Source organism: Xiphophorus hellerii, chromosome 9 (genome assembly GCF_003331165.1).
Source record: "Xiphophorus hellerii strain 12219 chromosome 9, Xiphophorus_hellerii-4.1, whole genome shotgun sequence".
NCBI lineage: Eukaryota > Metazoa > Chordata > Actinopteri > Cyprinodontiformes > Poeciliidae > Xiphophorus > Xiphophorus hellerii.
The window spans coordinates 24,399,943-24,423,306 of NC_045680.1; the positions used below are offsets into that span (position 1 = coordinate 24,399,943).

General features: G+C 39.7%; 1 protein-coding gene across 1 annotated transcript in view; it reads left to right on the plus strand.

Moving 5' to 3' along the window:
• The first annotated feature begins 1,319 nt into the window (after nt 1–1,319).
• The window catches only part of atp10a (ATPase phospholipid transporting 10A), a 48,932-nt gene continuing 26,887 nt past the window's right edge, over nt 1,320–23,364 (plus strand). The window contains exons 1-10 of the mRNA XM_032572690.1: nt 1,320–2,267; nt 7,204–7,408; nt 8,828–8,913; nt 13,036–13,142; nt 13,231–13,362; nt 13,859–13,989; nt 16,093–16,345; nt 16,427–16,644; nt 16,721–16,915; nt 21,304–21,859. Coding sequence (XP_032428581.1) covers nt 1,843–2,267; nt 7,204–7,408; nt 8,828–8,913; nt 13,036–13,142; nt 13,231–13,362; nt 13,859–13,989; nt 16,093–16,345; nt 16,427–16,644; nt 16,721–16,915; nt 21,304–21,859 — 2,308 coding nt within the window. The 5' untranslated portion in view covers nt 1,320–1,842. The remainder of the gene's footprint in view (nt 2,268–7,203; nt 7,409–8,827; nt 8,914–13,035; nt 13,143–13,230; nt 13,363–13,858; nt 13,990–16,092; nt 16,346–16,426; nt 16,645–16,720; nt 16,916–21,303; nt 21,860–23,364) is intronic.

Consider the following 23,364-nt stretch of genomic DNA (forward strand, 5'->3'; position numbering starts at 1 on the left):
TACAAAGCTGAATGTACAAAGCTAAAGTACATTCAGCTTTGTACTTTAAAGCTGAATGTGTACCAACAGTGTATTAAAGGTTTATCCCTGCTAAAGATTTCTCTTAATACAGCTTCTAGCAATGTTTCCTTCCTCCGCCAGCCTGAATGGAGCTTTATGGTTGGGTACTTTGAAAGGAAGCATGGCCAGAAAACATCCAGACACTGTGCTGGCCGTCCCGGGGAAACACAATGTCCTCTGGAAAAAAAACATGACATCTTTGAATGTAGCTAAGCTGGGAAAATCTTGTTAGAACAAGTAACAGTGTTTCTTGGAAATGGTAGAGATATTAATGGCTGCATTTAGTTCATAAATACATGGGCCACAGTCAATAAAAAACAATATAAAAAATAAAATCTAAAGCTAACATCCAGCTGCATGCAGGGTACCAATACATTTAAATTTTAATCAAACGCTGGTAGCTTTTTTTAAAAATTATTCATAGGGGCAATTCGTTTTCGCAAAATATCTACAGTAAGGGGCAGCAGTATGTCTTTCCTAGGCTCACGGTGCCATTTTATTTGCATAATCAAGAAACTGTTACCTTCAGTTGTCATAAAAATGATGTATACATCAAATATGACTTAAAAGAAATTTGACCTTGTAATTTTAAAACACCTTGAAATTGGACCTCTGTCTCTTTAAGAAGCTCCTGCTTTTTCTGAAATTCCGCCTTCAGGAAGTCATCACAACATGGCTCCTTCATTAACCCTTTAACAATGTTTTCACCAGTGTTGAACTGAGGAGTAGCTCATATAATGAGTTCAGTTGATGCTCAGTTCCGCCTGGTGTTTGCTAATTGCTGCTGGCTTGTGTGAAGGAGCCGAGTGGGGGAGCCGCAGATGAGGCAGAAGCTCGGCTTGGAGACTAGAGCTACTAGGTGAGACCAAATGCTTTTGCACCCAAAATGGCTACCAGGGAAGATTCTCAAACGTGCATGAAAGAATAAAACAATGTTTTTGATGAGTGAATAACATTATAACATGGTGTAAAGCTAAAAGAAGTCGATTTCACATGATGCTGTCCCTTTAATTCCTTTTTTTTTTTGCATTTTGTGCAGTACATTTAAAAACCCCAAACTTTTATTGTGTTATTATTATTATTGGTAGCAGTAGTATGCCAAATTCCACAAAGTTGGTATATTACAAATTGTACACAGCCATTTTACGCCTTTTTAGCTTTTTTTTTTTTTTTAATCATTATTTATTAGATAAAAATGTTTCCAACCTTAGCGATTTACACATAAAAACTTTACTACATTTGACAGGAACAATTCAGTTTTTTCAGTCTTCCTGTTGGTTGTGTAAACTAAATCATACCGCGTGGCAAAAAAGAGAAAAAAAAGGCTGGGTCGAGGAGGGGCCACCGGGTCAGATTTCCACAAGAGTGCGACCCCTAACCCGCTCACAACCATCCCATTATGTTAAAACTGCGCGCAGTCGCTGATCTGTAAGCAAACCGTCAAGCTCGCGGCCTTTCGCTGTGACCCATCCATGTGTCTTACAGATCTGTGCTCCAGCTACGGAAAGTCCAAGCCCTCCCTGCTCTCCGAGCATCCTTCCAAACAGGCAAGGGGGGGGAAAAGAAGCCAAACAAGCAAAAGTTTTCCTGTCGCCAAAGCAGGAGTCGACATGGATAAAAAGGAGAGATTTTCGTGACCGAAGCAAACAACTTGGGTTAACTTTTTTTTTTTTTGTCCTTCGCTATAAGAATGATAACATAGTCTCCGGTTTTTGGGTGGTGTTTTTGTGTGTGAGGACGCGAAAACGGTAACAGTGGAAAAGTTTGAGGCGGCGTCAGACTATGGCGCGAGACGGCGAAGACACCGGGATGGCCAAGGCTTCAAAAGCCAAAAGGCAGCGAAAGAAAAAGCCAAAGGAGAACAAAACCAGGACTGTCCACGCCAACATCCATTATGACCACGCCAAGGGAGAGGACAACCCCAACAGACACTACGCTAGCAACAAAATCAAGACCACCAAGTACACCGTGCTGTCATTCCTGCCGAAGAACCTCTTCGAGCAGTTCCATCGCTTTGCTAATGTTTACTTCGTCTTCATCGCTTTGCTCAATTTTGTCCCGGTTGTCAACGCCTTCCAACCCGAACTTGCTCTGGCCCCTGTGGTTTTCATCCTGTCCGTCACTGCCATTAAGGACCTGTGGGAGGACTACAGGAGACACAGGTCGGATAAAGAAATCAACCACATGGACTGCCTGGTCTACAGCAGGTAAGCCCGGCCTGGAGTCCAGCTGGCAGCAGCAGCAGCAGCGGTGGTGTCCAGCAGGCTGGACGCTTGCTCCGTTTTGTTTCTTCTTTATTTCAGCCGTACACGCTGTTCTGCTCTAATGCAGCTGGTTCACTCGCATCAGCTGATGACGGAAACTTGGGGAAGAAAAAAAACCAAAACAAAACGATAGTCTTTAAGGTACTTGCTAACTAGTCATGTCCATTCAGCTTTTTTTCCCCCCCTCCTGCTTCCTCACTGCAAAAACACCAAATCCTACCAAGTAATTTTTGTCTCGTTTCTAGCGCAAATATCTTAATACTCTTGAAATAAGGCAAAACTAACCTACGAGTATCTTTTCATAAGATACAAGAGCTTGTTTAAAGTAAGTAATTCCTTAATATTGATGAAAAAGTACTAGTTCCATTGGCAGATCAATATCAATGAATTATTTACTTTAAACAAACTTCTATGTTGCTGACAAGTTACGTTTAAGTTAAGTCAAGTGCACTAAGATATTTGCACTAGAAACTAGTCAAAAATACTTGATTGTGTGTTTTTACTACCAAAGCTGTCTTGTGTACTTCAGAAGGATGATAAGTGATTTACAAAATTAAAAGTAGAGCACAGTGGTAAAGAGGTGTGGAATAAACTCAAGGTCAGTCAGATTTAAAACATGTGAACATCAGATTTCAAGTTGTGCCACAAATTCTCTGTTGAATCTGAACCATCCACCTTTAACCAAACGGTGCTGGAAGAATATTTACCAGATTTAAACGTTTTAGCTCCGTCTAAGACAGGGGTGTCCAAACTTTTAGTCGCATGTCAAAAGGATCTTGAGGACCAAAAATGTTCTTGTACAAACTCCACTACAATAAAGTAAGCATGCAATACTTTAATTAAACAACGTATATTTGTTTTTGGAAGGGATTTATAAATCATTTTAGATCATGTGGTTTAACAGCTTTTACCTAGTAATTTTTAAAAAAAATTTCTTATCAATTGGGGAAAAAAATGTAACAAGATTCAGTCGTTTCTGACCAACTGAATCAGGATTTAGGTCGTTTCTTTAAAATGTTTTAGCTGAGTTTAATACATGAATTAAAAGCAGATTTGGATGCAACAAAGCCAACTTTTGGTTTAAAAGTTGACATTGTTGCATCCAAAGTGTTTCCTGTAGGAGAATGCAAAATGCCAGATTATTTAAAGACAAGTCATTTGTGTTGTTTTCAACATTTTCTATTATCCAGAATATTTTTACTTTGTCTGTGATAAATCACATTGAATTCAGGTCAACTTTATGTTGGAGTATTAGGGCCAGACTAAGTTTTTTTTTTCAAATTAATTATAAGAACAAATTCATTATATTTTGAGGACACAGTCCTATCACCATAGAGTTGACGTAATATCAGAATAAAGTCATATCACCAGAATAAAGTTGTAATTGTCTGAAAACTTGACATATCATGAACAACATGAAAAATGGAATCAAAATTAGAATGCTTATCACATTAATTTCTGATCATTTTAAGGTTTATTTATAATTATTTTTATTTCTTGTAAAATTGTCTTTTCTTCCCTTTTTTTGCTAGTGAATATATTCTTGCAATTAAACAGAAATTCTTGTTGCTCGGCCTGGATACTCCAATCTCACAGAAGGGATGATGGAAATAAAAGCCACTTTTATTTTTTAAAAGAAAATTGGACATGGTATAAAAAAAATTGAGATTGTATTTTGAAGCCCAGCTCTGGTGTGTGCCATGTCGTTTTTTTGGATGATTGATCTCTGTATGTTCAGAGTTGATCCCTGGCGTGTCTGATGCTGTTTGCTCACCGATTTTCTATAACAAATCTCCGAGGCCTTCAAAGAAAAGCCGAATTTACTCTGAGATTAAATTACAAACTGGTTAGCTGATCAGTCTAGGTTTGAGATTTTTATCTGTTTAAAAAAAATGTTGAAAATCACGTATTATAGTCATTCTACCCCTGCGACAGACTGGCGACCTGTCCAGGGTGTACCTCTCTCCTGGAACGTTAGCTGGAGATCGGCACCAGCACCTCTCCTGACCCCGCTAGGGACAAGGGTGTTAGAAAATGGATGGATGGATGGATGGATGGATGGATGGATGGATGGATGGATAGTCATTCTACCTAACAAGTTTGCACTACCTTGTGCTGGTCTATCCATCACATAATATTCTTATCAGATACGTCGACGTTTGTGGCTTTTAATGTAATCAGCTGGGGGGGAAAAAATCAGTACTTTCCATAGCATGGTATAACGCAGGCTGGCCTTCGTGCACGTCACCTGAATCGTCACTTCCAGATCCAACTCTTCCGGCCTCAGGGCTAAAGCTCAGAAACAATAAAGTCCTCCCCAGATGTCCGTCAAAGAAAAATAAAAGATTGTTTCTGCTGATACCGCAGCATTTGCTTTTGGTTCCGACTCTATTAAATCTGAATGGCTTTCCAACCTGACGGCCCGTTTCTGACCAGTTTCCTGAGTATGTGTGCCCAGATTGTACTTCCCTAATGAAAAGCAGCACTGTCGTCCTCCCTCTATAGAGCATAATTTACAGCCATCAAAAGCCCCTCAGTGTTTGGCGGCTCCAAAGTGTTCACACATAAACTTGACCCACGTTGTTGTCAAGTTTGGACATAATTGGATTGTCTTTGGTGGCGGCGGCAGTGTTATGCTAAACATCCCGACCTATGGCGTTGCTGACCCGACTAAACTCACACAGTACCCTGTACACCTCTGTCCATGCATAAACATGACGGACTACGAATCAGCATCCATATGTTGGATATTCTGTAATGCAGCTAAATTCCTTTTAATTAGAGGGTTAATCTAATGCAGTTGGACCTTAATTTTTAAGTAATCTGAATATTAGCTTTAACGTTTTGAACCGTATTGTTTTGATGTTGCTTCATACGTCGGCGTTGACCAGTGATCATACTGGGCTGTGACTCAAAAGGGTTTGTCCCTGTTCACTACAAGCTTCAACACTGACAATATCCAGGGTTTTTTAAATTCAGTGTGTGTAAACAAAATCAGATAAAAGGGATATTCTTTTTCTGCTGGCTCTAAGAAGGAGCCAAATATTTACAGACCAACCAAGGGGAGTTTTAATATTTTTGATAACTAAAATGTTGAAACCAGAAGTTTACATACACCAATTGAAAAGATGCATATTTTTACTTTATTTTATTTTTTTCCGCTGTCTGCAGTTAAATTAGACCAAACTTCTCATGCTTTCTGTCAGTTAGGATAACCAAAATTATTTGTATTTGGTAACGGCCTAAAAAAAAAATCGGCACATTTTCCAAAGATTTTTTTTGTTGTAATTTTCTTCAAATTCAGAACTTTACATACATTTGGTCAGTATCAGGGATAATTGTCCTTTATACCGTATCGCTTATGTCAAACCCTTTGAGTTTCCTTCCAGAAGTTTCTCCCAGTGGATTGCTGGAGTTCTGTTCTCCTGACAGAGCTGGTGGAACTGAGTCGGGTTTATAGCCCATCTCACTTTCAGATCTGTCCACAACTTCTCCATAACAAACTACCGAAAAGTTAAAACATTGACTTTGTTGTCGTTATAAGTGACTATATAACCTGTGGCTGGATGCTGAGGATCATCGTCCCTTTGGGATAATCATATGAGCCCAAGTGATTACTTTCTGGTTTTCCACCTTATTGTCTTGCCTCATTAACATTATGTATCTATTTTATAAAGTGCACCAGTTCCTCATGCTGCAAAATAGCCCCACAAAGTGATGCTGCCACCACCATTCTTTACAGTTAGGGTGGTACAAGTATCCCGGTTTTTCCTCCAAATGTAATGAGGGTCATTATGACCAAACGGTTCCACTTTAGTTTCATCAGACCACAGTACATGTCTCCAAAAATGAAGGTCTTTGTTCCGGTGTGCATTTGCAAACTGCAGTCTGGCTTTTCATGTTACTTTTGGAGTGATGGCTTCTTCCTCACCGAGCGGTAATCACACTCTCATCAGCTTCAGCCAGCATCTACACCAGGTCTTGTTTTGGGGTCAATCTGCATTTTGGACCACAATTCATTCATCTCTGGGACAAAGAACCCGTCTAATTTTTGAACGGTATAATCGTTTGACATCCCCATCAGGTCTATATGTGCATATAAGTGTTCGAACAGAAGAACGCCGGGCCTTCAAGCATTGCTAAATTGTTCCCAAGGATGAACCAGCTGTGTGAAGCGTCACAGTTCTCTTCCTGATGTCTCGATACATTTCTTTTGACTTTCAAATCGTATCAAACAAGAAAGCACTTTGTTTGAGATCTGACCTTGAAATGCATACGCAGGTCTGACTCCAATGAACTCTATTGGTTCAGTTAGCTAGCCTATCAGAAGTTTGTGAAAGGAAACAAAGAAGGTTTGACTCAAGTCATACCATTTAAAAGAGAGTTATCCCCGATACTGACCAAATGTATGTCCGCTTCAAAATTCAAGGAACGTTACAAAAAAAATCTTAGCGCTACGTTTTGTGCCATTTAACAAATAAAAATAATTTTGGTGCTATTAACAGGCCTAAAAGACTTTTGGGCTGATTTCACTTCATACAGTAAGAAAATCTTTTTTTTTTTTGCCTTCGGTGTATGTAAATATCTGGTTTCAACTGGAAATTAAACTCCATATCCATTCAAATTTTGCAGCCTTATAAAAATAGCTTGTTTTCATTTTGTGGCAGGTAAACATGATCTATAATACATGGAGAAAATGTCATCAAATCAAAAACATCCAGTGCTTAAACTTTTTGAAGACCTTAACGTTGAAGGCCGATCACAGGAACAACAAGTCCCAACCTCCCAGTTTGGGCAAATCAGCAGTTGCAGCTTGCTTTCTTAGAAGTAGCACAAAGTCTGTGTGAAGTCACACACCGAGTGTATGCTGTTCCGGCAGAGAGGGCAAACGCTACGTGGAGAAGTACTGGAAAGAGTTGCGAGTCGGGGACTTTATCCAGCTGCGATGTAACGAGATTCTCCCCGCCGACGTCCTGCTGCTGAGCTCCAGTGACCCGGATCGCCTGTGCCACATTGAGACGGCCACGCTGGACGGAGAGACCAACCTGAAGCAGAGGCAGATCGTCCGCAGCTTCTTCGACCTGGTGAGACCGAAACAAATGTTCTCAACCTCATTTCCTCATGTGCTTGGTGCTACATCTTGCTGTATCGTATGATGATCCCTTTTGTTTTCAAGTTTAGTTTCAGGTTTTGTGACTAACTTTATGACTAAATTAACAACTAAATTTGATCACAAATTGCATTAAGAAGCAATCACTGCTCACTCCTGTCAGTGAGCAGTGGCCTAAGGTGTAATAGAAAGGCTTCTGAAGACTTTACAATGTACAAAAGGCGGTTGTGATGGAAACTCGGGTGAAGAATCTCAGTTATGGACCAAAAAAACAAAAATAGTTTTCTTCGGTTGACATTCCTGAGATTCTTTTCAAAACCCACCTGATAAATAAAAAGGAGATAATTTTCAGCTTTTGACAAGAACAATCAGAATATAAAAAAAGGGAAAAAATATTAACCAAATAAATACAGATTAAGGCAAATACTTGCATACACTATTAAATGAGACTACATTTTTTATGTCTTTAGCTCAGTTTAATAATGAAACTTATTGTAATTACAAATAGCAAAAATAATGAGCGACATATATGTTATAAACATTCACATCCAGAAATGTTCATACATTTCCTCCATGATTGAACTGCCTTTTAAAGTGTATGACTTGATCAAATGTTTTCTTTATTTTGGGTACACTTCTATAAGTTTCACATGTAGAAGTGTGGAGGCAGAATTAACCAACTCCCTCTGTGAGGAACTTTGTAAAAAGGCAGATTCAGCTAAAGAGCTGTATTAGTCTCTGTATTCTCCTTTGCAGGTTGCAGATTCCTACAGAGGCCTATTACTTATGAAAACCTTAACAATGGCTAATAACTTTCCTAGATTTTATTTTAAGAACAGAGGCATTTTGCTGCTCACACCACCACACTCAGCCACTTTCTAATTTGCACTGTGGTGTCGAACTCAACTGCAAGAACAAAATCAGAGAAAAGTCAGATTTTTATACTATATGATATGAAGCCAATGTACCCATTATATGAATATAATGCATAAATTACATAAAGTGCAACTTTCCCCTGAGAATAGTTGGCTTTTTCACATACATCTTGTAAACTCTGTTTATAAATTTCAATGGGCTTTGCGATGGCTGCTCCAAAAAATATGTTTACCTTAACTAATTTGTCTGCTTAGGTTTAGGTTTGGAAGACCCATTTGTGTCCAACCTTCAGCTTTCTGGCTGAAGTTTTGAGATGTTGCATCAATATTTCCACATAATGTTCTTTTCTCATGATATTTTGTAAATGTTTTGCCCTGCAACAAGATATGCTCTCTGTCTTGGGTCAACTGAAAGCAGAAGTTTGATTAGAGCAAATTTTACACACGTCTTAGCATCCATGACCAAAGTGAAGTGGGGGCTCCGTATATTTTCTCATTGGGTGTTTTTGTCTTCACAGGACTGTGACTTTGACCCATTAAAGTACAGCAGCATAATTGAATGTGAAAAGCCCAACAATGACCTGAACCGATTTCGAGGCTACGTGTGAGTATTACTTTTTCTTTACCTTTTCTTAATAATTTTTAGAACTTTTGATTTTCAATTGTGTTTGTACCTCATCGCTGCTCTATTAATTTCTATGTCCAAGTCAAGCAATTCGCAGAAAATAATCAATAAAACTGACATCTGAGAAAAAAGTACTGATAACACCTCCAGTTTAAAAAAAAAATTTTTTTAGTATCATTTGTCTTGGAGGAGGAGGAAAATGTAAAAAATTGTCTTTGAGGAAGAAGAGTAGAGACCTAACAAACTGGCACCATACCCAGGGATTTAAAAGGTTACCATAATATTCCTTCTCTTTCTCACCAGTATTGTTACTCCAAAGCACATGGGTGTGTGGCAGCACTTTACTTAAAATAACAGTCCCAGGATGTTTATGTTAGCAATCCAAGCAACTGTGAATGGAAGTAGCTGAAAATCCCACATTTCAACACAATCAAGTGTTTTACTTGTGACGACAGACCAGCACTACAGGAATGTAACCTTCAACATTTTGAGCACTCGAAGTCCCTCAGGGTGGGTTTCTCCTCTTATCTCCTTCCATATTAATTATTTTGTACTATACTTTTTGCAACAGAAGAACAACTTTTATGAGTTGAGGAACATCCAAAAGTTGTTCTGCTTTTGAAGAACTTCTTCTATTTACTTTCACATATCTCAGATGAAGGCTGTGTGAAATTAATTTATTCAACTTATTGCACTCTGTGCCACCTACTGTGTCTAAACTGAGGATTTTTACATTGTGTTCCAATATTATCCACTCACCAAAAACATACCTGGAGTGTTGCATTGTTTGAGAAATCTTTTAATCTCCATTGCAACCATTCAGCTGTGCAAAACGCCTGGCTGGTCTAGCGCCGCCTTTAAGGACACTCTGGAGAGTTGTAGTTTAGCTTCCTAGCTTCCACCTCACAGAACACCCCTCCCCTGTGACGCCTCCACTTGGCTCCTTCAGACTAGCCAGTAGCAATTAGCAAACATCTGCTGAGCTCATGATACAAGCTGTAAGTCAGTGCAAAGCTGGTAAAACATTGTTAAAGAGTTAATAGAGGAGCCATGTTGTGATGACTTCCTAAAGGTGGAGTTTCAAAAAGAGCAGGAGTTTTTTAAAGAGACAGAGACCCAATTTCAAGGTGTTAAATTATGAAGTAAGTCATATTTTTATATGCTAGCAATCCAATATATATACTGTATATCGCCTTCCATTTCATCTGTTTTCAGTGTTTCTCTCTTTAGCTTGTCATTTCAGGGGATTTCTATAAATTTCTTAAATTATGAGTTATGGCTTCTTTTTGCAGATTTGTTAACCAGTCATCTGTACTGTTTTGTTTTGTTTTTTTCCATATGTGCAACCTTGTTGGCAGTCCCACTCTGCTGTTAAATTTGCTGTGTCATTATCCATATAGTGCATGGTCATGGTGTTTTCTTCTGAAAGAATGACTTACCTGCTTTGAAAAACACTCAAAGGCACATTGTGATGTATTTGTGTCATACATTCAATTTTAGTTACTTTTTTCTGACACTAAGTTCTAACTTCATTTTTTTTAGAATGTCACGTCTTTGACTTGTTTGCTTTTATTAAATTGTTACATTTTCTCTGTAAATGATCTTAGATGGTGGTTTGTAGACGAGTCAAGAGTTTCAAAGTTAAACTTGGGTTGTGCTCAAAACTGAAACAGAATATCCAAGCAAAGGATATAGTCAGCCTTGTTTGGATGTGAGTTATGACTGTGCAAATTGCACAAACCTCAAGGTATGTAACAAAAAAATACATGCCTTGATTATGAGTAGCTGTGTTGTGCATCCAGTTTCTGTATTTGTACTGGAAATGATTAGGGTTGTTCTCCTAAGGCATGCTTGCTACAGTAAAAGTAAATAGAGATCTTTCACTTTTCTTTGCTTAGTTAATGACTGGTTTGGATATCCAGCTGTAATTCAGTCAATATAAGTCATTTGCTAAATGATTTATATATAAATCATTACAAATGTAACGTGTCTCATATTACAAATCATTCAACAATGGGAATACACACAAGAATTGTTTTGTTAGTTGGGGTTTTTTCCCTTTGGTTTTGGATGCTGCACAGCTGACACTTACAGCTCTGATATTTAAAAAAAAGAGAGAAAAGCACTCATCCTTTCTCAGTTTCCAAACATATTTCTGCCTGTTTCATTATTACACACCACTCTGCCTCTGACGGTGTCTCACTTCCTGTGTAAGTTTTTATATGAGAGCGACTTGACTGGGGTCAAACCAATGGCTCTGTTATGATCCCGAATGCTTGAATCTTAAAACTGTAATATCCCAAGACTTGGTAATTGAACAGTTGACCACCAGCCACCTAGATGTTAGTTGCCCTCTAGTCTTAACCAGCCCTTTTTTTTTTGAAGGACAGTTTTGTTTACAGAGACTTGATCATTCATTTTACTTGTCGCTTCTGTAGTTCATTAGAATTTAAAGTTTAGTGATCTTTCAGAATGTGCATTTTTACCATCATATTACTTGAAAATGGACTCAAAACAACAGCACTATGGTATCTGGGACAATTTATCATCCAGTAAAAATGTGTTCGTGTGACAGGCCTGCCTGGATCCCTGCCACTTCTCATGATGTCACTACATTAACACACTGGATTTTCTGAGCTCCCTGTGAAGGATCCATTGCGACTCGTCTTCAAACTATGACACGTATTCTTTGCTTAGAAGCACACCAGATGCTGCAGGTATTCAGTTGCCAGGCTACAGTGGAGCTCAAGGCTCACCAGTGCTTTATTACATTACGGTCAGTGACACCCGGTCTAATCTGGCTTCCCTTTGAGGGAGAGAGAGCGAGCAGCGAGCTCAGAGGGGGTTATCTCCTTTTCTAGCAGTGCTAGCTGTGAACTCCATTAAGCTGTGTGTGTGAGCTAACTGCTTAGGGATCGGGGAAACTCGTATTAATCTATAGACCAGTGGTGATGTGTCCGTTGGCTTGGTGTCAGAGGTCAGAGCGTGACCTCTGTTGTTGGTAAGCATTCTGACAGTAGCATCGCAGTGTCAGTAATGTTTCAAATTCCTAAGAGCTACAGGAAACCTTATGAAACATTTGTTAAAAATTGTTTCAGCTTTTGTCTGAAAATGATTAGGTCTTTGGTTATGCAATCATAGCGCATATCTGGTGTGTGTATTTAAATCTTACATGAAAGCTAATAATAGCTTGGCTTTTTCTCTTTTTTTCAGTTAAACTTTTCTTTTTATAAGGTAAACATGCAAAGCTTTTTTTTATGTATAAGCTTTGGATCAACAATGATTTAGACATCCCTTCTCTAATAAAATATCTGACAAAAATATTTCATACTTTATTTTAGCAAGTAAAAACAAATCACAATGTAATTTAGAATTTGTTGTTGGATTCAACTGAATTTACTTATTAATGAAATTCTGGATATGTTATATGTAGTGGTGTCAGATTAAAGGTTGATTAATACAAATGCAGACAACACTCAGATATTTAATATGTTGTTTTTGGCTATAAGAATCGGTTAAAAACCTGGAATTTTGTGATTGAAATGGGACTTGAAAAAGTTAATGGGGTGTGGATACTTCTATGAGGCCTTGCCTTCATTCAGACTTAAAACAGACAAGATGTAGGTGACACCTGAGGGAAAGCAGCAAGAAGTGAAAAGCCTCATTGATTCCAAATTTGAGAGGTTTCATTTAGGATCGGTGGGAATTTTGGCTTAAATCAGGGCCTACTGTAATGGTTCACAGCACCTTGGCAGAATAAATGTATGTAGTCTTTTATCAGGGTTCTTTCAGGGTCTTTATACATCTTTAAAAAAAGTCTAAAAGTTGAAAATCAAAATTTCAAGCCTTAAAAATCTTAAACGCCCAGATTTTCATCCACGGTCTGAAATGAAATTTCATCAAGTCTTAATATTTAATTTTGAGCATTCGCGATCAGAAGTTGAGTTATGTGTCGTGAAATGTCTTAAATAGTACTTGCTGAAACCTGTAAGAACTCCCGTTTAATTATCCAGGAAGGAATCAAATCTATAATTACTTTTTTCACCTGAACGATAATGATTTCTCTTTCATCCGAATCATTTCTTAAATTGAACTTTCCAGAATCCACCGAAACGGCAGAAGAGACGCACTTCACAAAGAGAACCTCCTCCTGCGCGGCTGCACCGTCCGCAACACGGAGGAAGCCGTGGGCATCGTCATCTACGCAGGTCAGTCTGACCCAGCGCCGTCGCCGCCGGACCTCGTCACGTTCCCCTTATGACCTGCCACCGACACGCCTCACTTCTGTCTGTGCAGGTCACGAGACCAAGGCCATGCTCAACAACAACGGGCCGCGTTACAAACGCAGCAAGCTGGAGAGACAGATGAATGTGGACGTGTGCTGGTGTGTCGTCATCCTGCTGGTGATGTGCCTGTTTGTTGCCATCGGTATGCAGAACTTTGTTTCATATGCACAAGTTTCACACATCGCCGTCAAAAACTTTTGCCCCATCAGAGGCCAGTTTATTCTTTGCTTCTTTTTTGTCATATTTAAATGTCTTTAGCTCAACAAACAAATGTTTATAAATGGAAAACAAAACTTGAGGAAAAGTAAATGGAAGACTTCAAATGATGACTTAGTTGTTAAAAAAAACAACTTGATGCTTTTCGACATATTTTTGATACCTTTCAACCACATTTTGTTTTAAGCGTAATGAAAAAGAATTGCTTGGGCTTATTGTCCCCTTCACCTTGTTTGCACTTAAAGTCGCAAACTGCTGGCTGGACATTGTATGTCAGGATTGTCCAGTAAGGAGCAAAATTAATACTTCCATTAAAGCTGCAATATGTAACTTTTATAAATAAAAAATTATATATATATACAACACACATTTTTTTTTTATGCTCTCCATCTTTCTGCTGACCTTTGCTGTTGCTGTTCCAGGTCACGGGCTGTGGATGTTTCAGTACGGAGATAAGAGACCCATGTTTGACGTTCTTAGTCCTGAAGGGACAGACTTATCACTCATGATGTCAGTCATTTATCTCTTCCTCACCATGATCATCGTCTTTCAGGTACGAAACTGGGAGAAGGGGGACGGACAAAGACCAAGTGAAACCCAGGGACAAACGTACAGGGACAAACCGTATCAGTATTTCTAAAAGATTCTCTCCACTGTACACAGGCAGCGCTGTAAATCAAAATGTTAGCTGACATTATTGCAACCTCTGAGCATATGACCTCTAAATCTTTATCTCCACTTAAAAAAAAAAAAAAAAAAACTCAGCAAGCAGTGAGGATGTATGCGCTTCATGCCTCACACAACCTCTCTGCTGTGCAGGATCAAGTTGGGGGAGGGAAAAGTTGTCACGGAGATCTATTGATCTGTTTGCTTGTGACCTGGATCATCGGTGAACGTGTCACGCCGCTCCGTGTCATAAGCAGCGGTCCGGTTTTGATCTGCGGGGTTTATGTAGAAAACGGTGAATGAAAGTCGGCGTGGCCGGTAATGTGCTTTAGCTGTGTAAACAGTGGCTGCATTTGCGGGGGAAGAGCGGCGGGGGGAAAGCGTGCAAACGTAACTGCCTTCCCAGATGTTATGACTCAGTCTTCTCAGCAAAAGCGTTAATGGAAATGTCCCATCACGACTCAGAGGCTTTTTCTGAAACAATCGAGCAAATGCAGAGCACATTTTTTAAACAGTCTTCCTCCAAGACCATGCGGTACTCTTCTGTTCGTGTATAAAACTGTGCAAAGCTTTTTTTTTAAAAATGTTTTTAAACTTTCTGACTTTTTAAATTTCTTTAAGAAAAGTCGACAAAACCCAACCAATTTAAAAGTCTCATATCAACTTTATGCGAGTCCATGAAGCAATGACGAGGCCTGTCAGGTCATTCTTCATTCATTTATACGTACATCAATGGCTTAAAAAACTCATACCATATATTTTTTTCCCATTTACTCTCGGTTTCTTTTCTTTTTTTTAATAAAAGTTTTATTGGCTGTAGTGGCCTGTATTTTACAGTAAATTGACAGGCAAGTGGGCAATTAGAGAAGGGGGAAGACATGCAGCATAGGTCGCAAGCCGGGAATCGAACCTGCGACAGCCCATATGTTGGTTGTGCTTAACTCCTGTGCCACATCAGCACCCTGGTTTCCTTTCTTAAAAAAAAGAAACAAAAGAAGTTACAAATTCTGAGTCTTATGACAAAGTTTCAGGGCCTGGCTACAAGAATTTTTATTTTATTATGAGAATATTATCTTAATATTAGTACAAGATGCCATTTTACCAGATGAAACATCTTAATATTACAAGAAAAAAGCTTTGATAAAGTTATTTAGATCTGATGTGACCAGCTCAATCTGTGCGACTCTTCGAAATGGTCTCAGTTTTTTGCACAATGACATTAATTTGATGCTGATATGTTAGAAGATTAAATATTTCTATTGTATTATCAGCTGTAAAACTTAACAAGATGCTCAGCCTTCTGCATTTTAATATTGTCGTTTTTCATGTTTTAAGTTCTCATAAACTACAACGTCATTCTCCTAGTATTACAAATTTATTTGTAATATTATTTTATTCTCCTAATTAAATTTTTTTTATTGTAGCTTGGCCCTAATATTCAAATTATAGAACTGACCTGAATTTAAAGTAAAAAAAAAAAAAAAAATCGTAGTTCTTATTTGACGTCACACTTTCGCAAACCTTGCAGCTGACAACCATCTTGGTAGGTATCCGTAGCTAGCTGTCATGACAGTTGCTATGGAGTTATGTCAACAGTAAATGAGCCACATTCTCTGTCTCATACAGGTCAATCCTGAAAGCAGTAAAAATGTTGTTTATGTCTTTCTCTTGGTCAAGTCTTAAAGCCACGGTTCATCTATGCTTTACACTGCGCTTGCCTACCAATATGGGGCTCCAGTGGCACGGCTCACTTCCGGTTCAGATTTGCAGGAACTGTGCATAGAAGCAGTAAAACTAGCTTGTCAAACAAGATGGCGGCCCTTGGCTTTCTGACATCATTCCAAACTACGGAAACCCAAGGAGTGCATTAGTGGGGGAATACTGATGGCAGCAGTTTAAATGTTCAGCTCTGAGAAGTGGTTCAGGCTGTCTGGTCACTTGTGCATTTTGTGCTCTGAATCCTCTCTGTAACTTTCCTTTCCTCTCCCAGGTGCTGATACCCATCTCGCTCTTTGTGTCGATTGAAATTGTGAAGATCTGCCAAGTGTACTTAATCCATCAGGACATGGATCTGTACGACGAGGAGACGGACTCCCAGCTGCAGTGCAGGGCGCTTAATATCACCGAGGATCTGGGCCAGATGCAATACATCTTCTCTGATAAGACGGGCACGCTGACGGAAAACAAGATGGTGTTCCGGCGCTGCACAGTGGCCGGGGTGGAGTACTCGCACGACGCCAATGGTGAGTTCAACGGGCCGACGCGCAACGCTCGTTTCCCCTTTAAGAGCCTTCCTAACGGCTGTGTGTCTTGGCGCGACGCAGCTAGAAGGATTGCCATGTATCAGGAAATCGATTCCGAGGAGGAGGAGTTCATGTCCCACGGAGGCACCCTGCCCAGACGGGACAGCGTCACCAGCCATCAGAGCGGACGCGTCGTGCTGCGCTCCCACAGCACCAAGTCCCATCGCAGGACGGGCAGCAGGGCCGAGGCCAAGCGGGCCAGCATCCTCTCCAAGCACACGGCCTTCAGCAGCCCCATGGTCAGCTCAGCGCTCCATTCAGCGCAGACCCTGTACACTCCAGTCCTCTCTAATGCTTCCCTTCTCTGTCCTGTAGGAGAAGGATGTCACCCCTGATCCTCAGCTCCTGGACAGAGTCAATGAATGCAGCAGTCAGCTGGACTTCATGCGCTTCCACCGCCAGTCCGTGTCCCACCTGCCCTCCAGCCTCTCTGATATCATAGATTTCTTCATCGCTCTCGCGATCTGTAACACCGTGGTGGTGACCTCGCCTAATCAGCCCAGGCATAAGGTGAGGCGCGGCGGCTCCCACAGGCCTTCGGTTTGATTTTGTGAATTTCTTTTGTGTATGTCCTTAAGTTCTCAACTTAAAAAAAGTCAGAATTCTGATTTTAGTGGCCCTAATCCTCTTCTTCACATTTCTTATGGTGTATTAAATAAATACAGAATTGAAGATGCATAACTTCACTGAATGAAGAACAAACATGTTCCAACCAAAAATACACTCTTTTTCTTGGTTTCATAAGATTTTTTTTATTGAAAGAAACTGGTTTGTAAAATTTTTCTTTTGCCTGATTTTGTTATTTTTTTATTGTTACCTATATGAATTATCATATTCATCCTTAAAATATTTAAAATTTCCACCTAACTTTATATTTTGATTTGATGATTGATAATTTGATCATTTACTCAGTACTTGAGTAGACGTTTTACCAAATACTTTTTAACCTTTTCTTGGATGGCTACTTTTTACGTTAACTGGAATAAAAACATGTTAAGTAGTTCTACTCTTACTTGAGTACAATGTTTAGGTATTCTACCCACCTCTGGGAACGGGTGAAGAGAAGTCAAGGCCCAAGACGGGTGAAGTCAAGTGAATGTGCATAGCCTGTAATTTAGTTTTCTAAGTTGCAATTTAATGATTGGTTCAGAAAATTGCTAATATTTGTGGCATAATAATCAAGTTTCTCATCTTTTAGGTTGTCAAGAAGAGTTAAAAGTTCTCAGTCATCCTTCCCAAGCTTCCACCTTCACCAGCTACTCTTTTCCTAAAACTTTCCAAAATAAAGCAAAAATGTCCATGTGCACGTACCTTTCACTGCCATTCTTTGATGTGCTGTGTCCAAACAAAACCGTGTATCCGAGTTTTGTTTTGCCCCTACGTGAGCCTGGGTGTGGTTGTCCTGTTCTGAGGTGATATCCTCCCCACCCGTCACACAGCTTCTCCCCCTCCACCTCCTGGCCTGCCCCCTTTGCCCCCTCCCCCCACCCACCCAGAGGGATGGAGCCATTGCGATTAAACTGTACAAAATGACACATTATTCATGTGAGCGTGTGTTTGTCCTTCAAGGTTATCGCTTTAGATGAAGAAAAAATACAAGCCTTGTGCAAAACAAAATCAGCAGCTTTGATGCAGCCTCCCTCCAGCTTTCGTTTCCGCTCGTCTTTATTGTTGTGATTTGTTGTTCCCGGTGCCGGTGCGATTGTTCACGTTTTATTAAGATGCCCTTGTAGCTAACCCAGCCCATTGAAGGATTTATACTTGTGTATTTGTGAGAGCCGTGACTCCTGCAGTCAGGGGACCGCGGAGTGAGTCACCCTCTGTGTTGTCGTACAGCACCACCCCGGCAAGAAGGACTGGCTGAAGGATTTTTGCCAGGAGATTTTCATCAGTGCAGGAGTGTGTAGAGGTGGATTCATGCTAATTAAAAAAGGAGGACAAAAATTGCTCTGAAAAGGTCCTAAATTTAACCTGCATAGAAAATACCTTTAATCAATTTTCTAAAAGTTAAGTAAATTTCTCGATCACATTGGTGTTGTTTAATATAATGTAAGTAATACATTGATTGAGAATGTATTGATGCCCGATTTGTTTGACTAAGTACTTCCAGGACTGGGCCTGTCATGATAACAACTGTCCCAGACGTTATTGCGATAAACAATAACATTGTTAATTTCTGTAATAATTTTCAGGTAATAGAATGATAATCCAAGTATACCCTCTCAAAGATCAATAAACCTTTATTTCTAATGAACATTTAACTCTGGAAGTGGAAGGCATTTTAAATATCCAAAATCCTAAAATTATTCTTTTCTGATAGGGAAGGCAAAACAGGACTGTTTGGAAATATGTTCATTCAAGAAAAACATAGACCCTTTTCTGCTAATTTATTGAATAACTAGACATACAAGTTCAACAACATAGATTTTTTTTATTAATCTATTTAGATTATTCAACCATCAGATTACTAATTTAGCTCTCAGAAGCTTCTTGTCAATCATGAAACTTCTTTGAAAAACATACTTTAGAAATGTGAACTGTGGACGCTGACTTTAGCATCAGTGCTGCTGCGACACGTTGTGCATTTTGGACTAGAATAGCTTTAGTGATAGTCTAACAACTTCTAGCACAACTTGAACACAACAATATTCTTTTCCAGTGTCACATCCGATTATTTCTTGGAACAAAATTTAACCCCCATCGACCAAGAGAGCCGACTTTTTCATCAATCCCCATTTGTGGGTGTCGCTTGTGCGTCAGAATTATAGGCGTACAAGAAACATGTGAATACTAAAGTTCCTGCTCATGATTTTTGTATGTAAAAATAAAAAAATCCTGTCCCAACTTTTTATTTTGAAATGGGTTCTTTTAACTTTTGTAACTCTGAATTACTTTCATACTACCTCAGTGGTACTGAAAATGAATTTGAATTCTGTTCTTGCAGTAACGACTTCCACACTCGAGGGGTGTTGCGGTTAACATGACCTTTTTCCAACAAGTAAACAAACCATTCTTACTGCTGCATGGTTTGTTTACTCGTTGGAAAAAGACCCAATTTCTCAGTTTCTGACAATCCAAACTGGATGAACTGCTACACATGCACTCCTCCCGAGTGCCTAAACTGGTAGTAACCTTTTGTGAGTGAGTTCAGTTTCAGCATTACAAACATCACCGTGGATTTGTTGGGTCCTTTTACTTTATCACAGGCCATTTGCTGTTACCTATTATTTGATCTCCTGACAAACTGTGTGCGATGGTGTTCAAATTTAGGTGGTAAAATGTTGAAACAGACCCCGCATTGCTACTCCACAGGGCAGCAGCTGTTTCCAGGCAGTATTTACTAGCAGTTGCGTACTTTCAGGCTGAGTGTACCAACCTGATGACCCAACCTGTTTTTCTTCAGCCAGCCTTCCTCTGCTTAGACTCCTGTCTTTCCCAAAATTAGCTCAATGTTTGCTCTCCTCGCTGATCCTCATAGTTGGGTCACATGGGTGAAAACTGCTTACGATTGACTGCCAGGAAGCTTTCAGAGTTTTTTTCTATGCATGTGTGAGAATATAAAGGTGGAAAGTATTTGCCTGCTGTCAGGAACCAGCTGTTTGTGAAATGTTGCAGCTACAGCTTGGTTTTATTTTAAAACTTTGAAATATTCTCCCTTTTATTTCACTTTCTTTAGTACATTTACTTGAAACCCTTTTGATGTGGCCAAGTTTAGGCTCAAACTGCATATCACTGAAGATCGTCATGTTGCCTGTGTGAAAAGTTTTAGTTTATGTCTTCAACACCTAGCAAGTCCAGGTTGTCGTGACTTGGTTAGTATTTGTAGGTTGCAGGATTATAGATTTATTGTGAGTAATGTCGTTACTATCTGCGTTAAATGAAAGGGTGTTGTTTTATTTTATGCTCTGAAATGTAGAAAACACTATACTAGGCTGTTCTTTGGACAGTGTGTCGCAAAAGTACTCATGTATAAACCTTTTGCCCTTTTTTGTTATGTTACTACCACAAATTTATTATATCATTTCCAGAGTTTCCCCCAGAAAACCTGCTGAGCCCAGTGGTAGAGGCACTACAGCAGCCCACCGTGATTTTGTGTTAAGATTCACTGGGAGAAACCTTGAATTCATTGGGATTTTATGTCATAAAGGTCATTCAAACAAATAAAATCATTTCTACACATAAACCTGTTTTGATCTAAACCGTCCCATTTGAGCTTTGCCTATATGATTAGCAGTGCTGTCCTGTCCTTTTAACTGTTTTCTGTCCAGGATTGTCTTTTATTTAATTGAGTTATTAACCATTTGCCAGTGTTATTATTGCGGTGGCTATTTAGTGAAAAATCATACAAATGTACGTGATTCCTCTTTGCGCCAGATAATGTTCCTGAAAAACGTACCCCTGTACAGTGGAATCGTACAAGTTGAAGAGAAACATCAACACTGCTGTCTGTTGGCATGTTTCATGCAGAAATGCGCTGAAACTTCTGACGGCACTTCGAGCTCTTTGGAAATAGTTCGACCCGGGCCTGGTGTCGAGTTTGGCAGGCACTGAAATGGCGCAATTTATGTCGTGCCTACGTGACATAATTCATTGGGACAGCCAATTTTCAACTATAACACTGTAAAGATAAGATAATATAGATAATGGATGGATGAATGGATTAACACACACCTTGGAGTTAAACAATTTAATTTTCAGATGTTGGATTGAGCAGTATTTCCATGTCCAAAAGTTTGGGATATTATTCTCCAAACTAACCCGGCTTCAACTTCGCCAAAACATTCTCCCCGCCCATTAATGTTTGTGGTTGTAAAGTGATGAAGTAAAGTTGAAAGGGTTATGAATACGTAACCCTAGTACCGCAGATGTGTATTTATCCTTTAATCTGTGTTTTCAAGGTCCGAACAAGGTTTGAACTGAAGTCTCCGGTTAAGACCATCGAAGACTTCATCAAGCGCTTCACCCCCAGCCGCCTGACCTCAGGCTCTAACAGCAGCAGCTCTTCCAGTCTCAACCGCTCTTCCAACAAGGGCTGCTCCAGCTTGCTCTCCTCTCCCTCGACAGAGAGCACACTAACCAAGCTGAACGAGGAGCATCTTTCCGGCACCCTGGAGCAAGCCTTCAGCGCCATTTCACCCCGCTATGACGAAAATCCGCCCGACAACCCCGAGGAAGGAGAGCTGCGCTACGAGGCGGAGTCGCCCGACGAGGCCGCGTTGGTCTACGCTGCCAGGGCGTACAAGTGCTCCCTGGTTGGACGCCTTCCTGACCAGGTGACGGTGGAGCTGCCTCACCTGGGGAAGCTGACGTTTGAGCTGCTGCACACGCTGGGCTTTGACTCCACCAGGAAGCGCATGTCGGTGGTGGTGAGGCACCCGCTCACCGATCAAATCACAGTGTATACCAAAGGAGCGGACTCCGTCATCATGAACCTCATCAAACTCCCGGACACAGGTAGGGAACTCGGCATGTTCAGTCATTTCTGGCTGTTTTCTGGGTTTGTGTAGTTTGAAGAGAAAGATGGTGGCAGAGGAGGTTGATATGGACTTAAAATGTTATCATGCTGTTTTGTGGTACTATTGTGGTAACAATAAGTGTGAAGATAGGAACTATTTATTACTTTTTAGGTGACTGTATGGCTGCGACTGCATGACACAACAATTATAGCCTCACAAACACAAATATTGTCCTTAAAAAACATTCGTTAGTAATTCACTTCTTTAGGACATCAGTCATATAAAAAAGTGTGATTTGTATCACTAAATTGCACACAGTAAGTGTATTTAATCTTACTTTCAAAGTTATTGATACTTATTGATACACCTTTATTGAACAAACAATGGAGAAAAATAGCAACAATAACAATACAGACCATTCTCATTTTTAAAAAAAAACATAATTAATTTACAGCAACAACAATAAATCAAAGTATTATAAGAAATGTATCACAATAAATGATAAACAATGCGATAAATGCCCACCTGTAGTTGGTGGTAGTCTGTGTTTTTGAGGTGAATTTCCATTCTGGTTTAGAGTTGTTGAGCTGGAAGGAGACCCTCCTGATCTTAAATTGTTTTGCATGTAAGATTAGTTGTGTTGTAAAGCTACAACACAACAGACTTTATGATGCCACTTGTTTAGGCAGCACAATATATCTCAGTTATCGTCATTGCAAAGACATCACAAAGAGATGATTGGAGTACAATATGAACTTGCATTTGACATGCTAATGCTGTATTTAGTCAGTTGGACAGTCTCATAGCAGAAGAGGCTCACACAGGACATGGACAGACAGTTGGCAATGTTTACCAGTAATATTGCCATCGCAAGATTTTCAAGATTGTGCACTTATGAAAACCTCTGATGCCTTCCAAAACACAAAGCCTGTTGATTGCACTTGTTCTTTTGGAAATAAAAGGGGCGGCGTAACTACAGATGCAAGCCACACTTGGTATTTTTGTTTGTTTATAAACATGTACCATATATGATACATTACTTTGTGTTATGTTGCATCAATAGTAATAAACTTCATTGACATTTGAGGTGGTAATGTGACAAAATGTGACAAGGTTCAAGGATGTTTTCACACCTGATAATCTGGTAGACTCAGTTTGATTTGGGACCAAAATTTCAACATTTGTTACATTTTGAGCTGGTGCGGTTCACTTTCACACTTAACTATGTCAAATGATCTAAACCAATTGGCAAAAACGTTTCCCCTCTTCGCCTGTTGTGACGCTGCACAAAGCATTACTGAAGGAAACGACACGGAAACTCCTGAAGAAGACACTGAGCGCAACTTCCTTTTTCACAAAATGCAAACAAAACTGGAGTGGCGTCACATTGCTGTAGGATTTGTCTTTTGTTTCTGATAAGACAGCAAGCTATTTCTCCCACTAGCGCTAGACTCTCACATTTGTTTTAGTTGTATTTACCCAGAATGCCCTGCTCTACAGTCA